This window comes from Tinamus guttatus, unplaced genomic scaffold, assembly GCF_059628265.1.
Source record: "Tinamus guttatus ecotype Peru unplaced genomic scaffold, ASM5962826v1 Tinamus_guttatus_pri_ptg000340l, whole genome shotgun sequence".
NCBI lineage: Eukaryota > Metazoa > Chordata > Aves > Tinamiformes > Tinamidae > Tinamus > Tinamus guttatus.
In genome coordinates this window covers 312,501-320,000 of record NW_028288874.1, presented here as the reverse complement: position 1 = coordinate 320,000, position 7,500 = coordinate 312,501, and the positions used below count along the sequence as shown (strand labels likewise).

General features: G+C 34.7%; 1 protein-coding gene across 4 annotated transcripts in view; it reads left to right on the top strand.

Annotated features, from left to right (window-relative positions):
* Positions 1-7,500, top strand: part of FOXP2 (forkhead box P2) — a 349,666-nt gene that overhangs the window by 296,247 nt on the left and 45,919 nt on the right. For all 4 annotated transcript variants that reach the window (XM_088529739.1, XM_088529736.1, XM_088529737.1 and 1 more), the window contains 2 exons: positions 2,893-3,106; positions 4,723-4,827. In XM_088529739.1, coding sequence (XP_088385865.1) covers positions 2,893-3,106; positions 4,723-4,827 — 319 coding nt within the window. The remainder of the gene's footprint in view (positions 1-2,892; positions 3,107-4,722; positions 4,828-7,500) is intronic.

Here is a 7,500-nt window from a genome sequence, read left to right as displayed (position 1 = left end):
AATACAGCCTCCTCCTAACAGCTTTACCTTCTGCAACCTCCTCTTGTGCCATCTGTTGCAAGAGGAATTCCTCAGGTTTTCTCTCACATTAAGCATTCCCCACAGATTTCCCTCAGCACTCCTACCCAGTTGCATTCATTAGTTTAATGTAAAAGTCATTCATCTACTTCTACTAGAAAAACACATATAAAATAATGCTGTTTTAAAAATATTTTTAGGAGAACTAGTAAATAGCCACCCCAGTATCTTTTGCTCAAAGAATTAAGTGTAAGTGAAGTCATGAGAAGAAATTGGCCCTAAAGAAATAAGATAATACACACTTTTACATTTAAAATATTTCTGGATTGTTCTTTCTAAAGTAAACCAATCTCTTGTTTGCTTCTGTCCTGTTCTTTATTAAATATAATGAAATCTAGTTGAATGTTTCATTCTTCATTTTTCTTTCCTACTTCTAGTATCTTCCATGTCTCTGGGTTTCCTTTAAGTTAAATCCATAGTGTTTTGTTTTCCTTTTTTGTTTGTTTGTTTGTTTGCTGAGTGCTGATATCATAGTGCTGATATGGATGAGCAGAGGAAGAAGACACAGGACAGGTTCCCCTGGAGAACTTTTCTGCATCTCCAGAATGGCCACCAAGTCTGTGACAGGAGAGCTGAAGTTTAGGTGCTGGGGATAGAAAGGAATGTGTTTTCAGTAAGAACTGGAAAGAGAGAGACACAAATTGGGAATTCTGACATATTAATAGTTCTTCCTGTGGGCTTGTCCTATAGCCACATAGCATCTTTCAAGGAGAGATAGCAAGCAGTTTCTAGTAATGTAATGACAATGAATACAGTTCAGATCAGATGACTTTCTTATAAGTCTTTATTTGCATATAGAAAATATCCAAGTACTACTACTAATTTTATCATAGATGCTCCTGCATAGGGGCTTGCGAGTATGAAAAGAGTAAGGGGTTCAATCTTTTCCTTCACTTTTCTCATGGAAATTTACCAAATTTTATGATAGACATTCTGTGGTAATATCAGATCAGACCTTCAGCAAATAACTTCTTTTCAAGGAAAAGAAAATGCACTGGATGTAGTAAAAAGTTTATGCCTTCCACAGAAGTGTTTGGAGAATGTATGTGTATATTATATAGATATATAGGATTTACAGATAAATAACACAAATATTTTTATATGTGTCCACTTACTTAGAAAAATCTGGTTTAGGACTGGGCTGAAGGACCACGAGCAAAGCATGGTAGGAGACCACTGGACATGGGGAAGAGCAGTTACTCCAGCCACTGCCAACACAGACTGATTCACCCAGAATGTTGGGGCATCCTTACGCACCCCCTCACGGCCCGAAGTTTGACTGCCCGTGATAAAAACTTCCTTGGTGCAAGACACAATTTAACACAAAATTAATTTATTTTTTTCAACTGCAGGAGAAAGGGAGCAGTTTTGAGTAAATACTGTGCTGTGTATATCACAGCACCTAACTTAATGCATTAGTTTTCAATTTGACTTGTGATTACATTTGCAGGTAACTATTATTTACCATGCTAAAATGGGCTATTTGTAGAGTTGCTGGGATGCACCTCATGAAACCTGCAGTAATTACTCACTTTCATTAAATGACTGCATCTACTATTACTGTTACTGCTATTACCCATCTCAGTAATGCAGGAAATTGGAGCCTAGCTTCTTTGCTTATGTCCTTAAATCCTAGCTTTTTCTGGACACACAATATGAACTCAGTTTTAAGACATTTCAATCAACTCTCTTTTTTTACTTCTTAATTAATTGAGTTTGCCATTGGATGTTGGTCTCTAAGCACACAAAATAATGTTCTAAAGACGAGCTACTTAAATTTTAAAAATTGTGAGCACCTTTCAACCAATTTGTTTCCTGGCTACCTCCAGACTTTTTTTTTCTGTAAATAATTAATATTTATTTTTTTAATAACTTCGTACACTTCATAGTAAGACAATTACTCGAAAATAGTAACTTACTGTACTTTTTCATAATTTTTTGATGAATCCATTCGGCAATGTGAGTTCTTAGTGTGAGAACCAGACAGAACTAAGACAGATCCTTGAATATATTGAGACACTGCAGACGTTGCTTTTGTAGCTCAGGATGAATCCTGAGAAATAAAAGTACAAGCCTTACAAGTGGAGAAGAGGACAAACATTTTTTTCAGCTTTATTGGTAAATAAACCTGTTGGCTACATTTCAAAGTAGTGCCGTGCAAGCAATAGAGAAGTTTTAGAAGCTCTTTCAGTTTTGTCTGATTAATATGTATGTGTTATTAAATTTAGATGTTTTATACCCAAATGTTAAACCTGTTGTAATCTCGTTGATTTCCATCTCATCCTCTGGTTTCTCTCCCTTGTCTCTGCTTTACCCACTACCTACTTTTTGAGTCTTCTAAGATAATATTATTGCTTATATCCTTAGGGCGATGTATTCTATTTTTCATTTCATATCTGATTAAACAACAATTCTAAAAGCTGAGTAAACCGAGGAAATGTTGAGTCACATTTGCTTGTCAAGAGATTGATTCTGCATACAGCAGAAATCTCATCTAAAAATGTCTTTAGTACTAGTTTTTGAAGAAGTTATTTGTCATGTGTAATCTTTGATCCTTGAATGAGTGTTGTAAAAAGGAGTTTAATATTATTAAAATTGGTGGGTTTTAATTGACTGTTCATAACACAAAAGAAAGGCAGTTAGATTACCTGAATTTTGACAGAAGAAAATTGAAATTATTTTATACAACACGTTGATTGTGCTGGAAAAAAAGAGCATCACCTGTATTGTTGGCATTAATCCATTAATAACACTGAGCTCGTTATATGAAACTCTTATTTTCTTATATTAGTGGGGCTCTCTTTCATTTTATAGCTGGCTTAAGTCCTGCTGAGATTCAGCAGTTATGGAAAGAAGTGACTGGAGTTCACAGTATGGAAGACAATGGCATTAAACATGGAGGGCTAGACCTCACTACTAACAATTCCTCCTCTACTACCTCCTCCACCACTTCCAAAGCATCACCACCAATAACTCATCATTCCATAGTGAATGGACAGTCTTCAGTTCTAAATGCAAGGCGAGACAGGTAATGCTGATGAGATTTCAACTGTGCTTATCATTTGACATAACGCTGTTGCTTAACGTTATAAGGGGAATTATTTCAAATCACAACGTAAAACTTACTACAGGTTACATAAGAGGTTGTGGAGACGTAGTTTTCCTAAATTGTTTATCAATAGGGCATCATTTTCAATAATGATGTCTAATTTTGTCAGTGCTACTGCAATTACCTGCCTACGATTTTTATACCATGTGAACTCATGGCACCTTCGATAACAATTAGAAATGCCAGAATAGCAGGTGCTCTTTCAGAGGTGTCAGTGCAGATTTGTGCTTACTTTGTAGGCACATAGTTTAATGCATATTTGAATTCACACATCTGGCAGTCAGACATTTGCTACTGAATAAGAGAAAATGCGCATACCCTGGTAGACTGATACTGGAACTCTGTGCAAATATTTCATGTAAAAAGTGCTGTATTCAATTAGTACATTAAGACACTTTGTTTACTTCTTGTGCAGAAAACCACTGAATTTTTCTTCTTATGTATACTATAGGAACTCAGCTGACATTTCATACAAATTTTCAGTCGCATTAATGTAATGCACCAGAATGTGACCATATGGATTAAGTTAAAGTCATTTTTCAGACACACTGACAGACACACAGTTCCTTATTTTCCAGGAGTGGATTAAAAGTGTAAGGGCATATGTACTATCTACAGCATTTACGACAGTGTTGTATGTTAGGATTGATTGATGTAGATGATCTCAATAAAAGATACATTTTAATTTGCATCTACATAATTAAATTGTAAGTAATGGTATTTTCAATAAATATTTGCTTTAATTATCTTAATGTTTGAAATAGGAGACTATAATTTAGATGTCTCTGGTCCTCATTTCACAGTGAGGACATTTTCAACTGTTACTTTTACTATTAAAAATTTTTGTTACTTCTCTATATATCTTTATAGTGGCACTTTTCGTTCAGATTAATTTATAATTATATGCGAGACAAGTTGTTTCTTTCCTCTAGAAAGTATAACACCCTTTTGGAGCAGTCCCCCGAATCCCTTTGATATATGCACATGCATGAAAATATTGCTAAGGTTCCAAAAAAAGAAATGGAGAAGAGCTGGGGTCTTTTATAAAGCCAAGTAGTTAACGGAAGCAACAGTTGTGAAAAAAATGTATTTATCTATTAAGATTGCTTTAATTTTACATACCTTTTAGCTGAAAAACCAAATATTTTATAATAGTATTCACATTATTCATAAATTCTGACTACCCATCCTTAGTATTTCTTTGCAGAGTTGATCAGCTATAAGTATATTTTTTATTTATAGGTAAAATGTTACACCAAGGTCATATGGCAGAATTAGCATGTGGTATTATACAGTCATCGTATTTTTTCATCCTTTATTAACAGTCATCCTTGGCTCTATTTCTTCTCTAATTGGAACATCATCTAGCCTTGGCAGTTGAACTATTCAATAGAACGATTAAATTTTTCTGACTGCTCTGAGCTAAATTGACCTGTTTTGACCTGTTTGTCACTGATCGTAACCTGACAGGCGCTCGCAGCCTCCGACGATTATGGCTTTTGAGATGAATCTGATGCCTTCTTCTTTTGCTGCAGCTCGTCACATGAGGAGACTGGGGCCTCCCATACTCTCTATGGGCATGGAGTTTGCAAATGGCCTGGCTGTGAAAGCGTTTGTGAAGATTTTGGACAATTTTTAAAGTAGGTTGATTTTTACTCGTTGGCAAAGGGTAGTTTAAGGCCGGGGGACAAGAATGATGGCAAAACAAAGTTGGGCTGTTAATCAGAGCAGAAATTTTGTATGTGTTCCAAGCAACTGGATAATCAAGGCTATCTGCAGAGGGTCAAATTGTTCTGCTTTCTTTCACGTTGAACACTTTTGCAGGCCTTTCAAAAGCACAGTATTTAATCCTCTTATTATCCTTTACTGAAATGGAGCCTCAGAAAATTCCAAGAGATGCTTTAGATTGTATATTCGATAGTGGAGGTATGAAAAAAGCACGTTTCAAATTCTGACAGTTTGCGTATAATGGGAATTATGTGTGTAATATAAATAGAAAAGCACAAAGGACTAAGTGTGACCATTTAACTCTCACTCAATAATTTATTTTTGCCTTTACTCATATATGTGCATAATAGAGAATAGAAAAACTGCAAACAGGTGGGTTTGCACCTTTTAGAAATGAACAGCAATGTGGAAAGTTTTCTACTTTTCAGAGTTTGTTTTTGCTAGCTGTTGTCTGATTCAAAGCATTGAGAAAATAAATGCCTTTTCAGCTGGAGCTTCAAACCACAGCTGGTTTCTGGAGGTTTTGTTTGTTTATCTGCTTGTTTGTTTGTTTTAATTCAATTCAGTTGCTATACTTCTGCGTTCATTTAAATCTGCTGCAGAGATGCTGACTCTCTACTTGTTTATTATGTGGACTGGTCTTTGTCAGAAGAGCCATCCTCATTTTGGTAGGCAATAGATCTTAATGGAAAGCTACAGATAAGCTTATATAGATGAGTAACTTCAGGGGCTGAGACTCTTATGTTGTCATGGTGCAGCTAACAGGGTGAATGAACTGTTTCATGCTTCATCAACAATTAAGTTAATTAGCTCATTTGAAATTGCACTGCTTTGTTGCCAGGATGTTGGCAGAAACATCAAAAAGATGTGTTTACAAATGGTAGACTACAGGGTGTATAGCAGAAGCACCTTAACAGCAAGCCATAACTATACAGTATTGAAGTAACTTTTTTAAAAAAAAAAAATTACAGCAATACTTTTCACAAAATATTTTAACTGCTTTCTCTATCTTCCATGCTATTTTTCAGTTTGAAATTAAATAACTGATACTTACCTGCAAATCATAGCTAATATATTTTTTGCTTATAAGTGCATTAAATGGAATGTCAAAGTAGTGGCTTATTATCAGCAAAATTATATAAGGTTTAAAGGAATCTGATTTAAATAAGGTTGTTTTAAAAACAAATGGGCATTTCCCAAATTCAATGTCATATTCTAAGTATTATTAGTGGTTAGAATGGTAATTGATTTAACTCAAGGTTTTTCCTCTTCAATAAAAAAATACATTTTATAAATACTTCCATCCTTCTAGGCTGTATTGATGATAATTCTGGCCAGTGTTTTCACATCCGTTATGTCAGGTCTCTTGTTATAATCCACAGTCACTAAAACCACTCTGATTGCTGCTGTGATGGCCAGGTTTAGGGATGCAGTTGCTTTCCTGAACCAAATAACCCTGGAAGATGTGAAAGAGACATTATAACATCTTGATAATTCTGGTGTAGAGTCAGTCAGGCTTTCGAGCAGTGTCATGGCTTTTGTCCTATACACCAACAAAAAAATATTTGAGAGTATTTTATTATTCCTTCTTTTCATTCAATTCTATCTTTCATGCTCTTAAAACAAATAAGAAGTCATGATGCAGAATAGGTGAGCTTGTTTATGAAATAGAAATATTCCTACATTTTGCAGCAGTGTCAAGATGGAAATCAATACGTAACCTTGCATTAGATTCTTTAGTACCTTTTCATGTTCACACTAATGCAAAATCCCCATTACAATTAAAAAACATTTTCTTTCAATTAAATATCAACTTTTAGTCCAAAGATTGAGCATTTTTCCAAGCCATTAACTTTATAGGAGATGACAGGACTAATGGCTGTAGTTTTCAAGGCTTTGCTCTTAGTCTAATCTTTGTTACGATGTTTTAGATTCTCTGACTTGAAACAATATGATACCTATGTTAAGAGAGTTAATGCAAGTATACTGTACCAAAATGAAATATTAATAAGGTACACTACCCCACTCTTGTAGGGTATATATCTATAATACGCTTATGACAACTTTGAAGAATGCCTGGTGTATGAAGTGAGCTCTAACTTCTCATGCTCAGAAAATGGTTTACCTAGCAGCTTGATATAAAAAAAAATATTGTATGGAGCATCTGAGAAGGAGGATTAAGACAGAAAACACAGTGGGTTTGCTTCACTTTCATAACAATGGAAAGGATTTAGGGGGAAGTGACAAATAACTTAAAGCAATGAAAGCTAATTCTGTCTCCTTTTTTTTTGTTTTGTTTTGTTTTGTTTATCCAGTGTGAACTAATTCATTTTTAAGGTAATTTGACAATATTCAATATATCTAGCATTTTTTTTTGGGGGGGGGGCGGTATATTTGGACTAGTTAAAGAAATTAGACTTGTAGTGAACCGTATTCATGCTTGGAAACATATGCATCAATTTTGAAAAACACCTCATCTACTCCATAATATATTTCTGTACATACAGAAAAACATAATACTGTATCTTTCCTTTGATGTCCCTCAACTCTAGACAGAAAAGTGCAGTTTATATTTTATGAAGCAA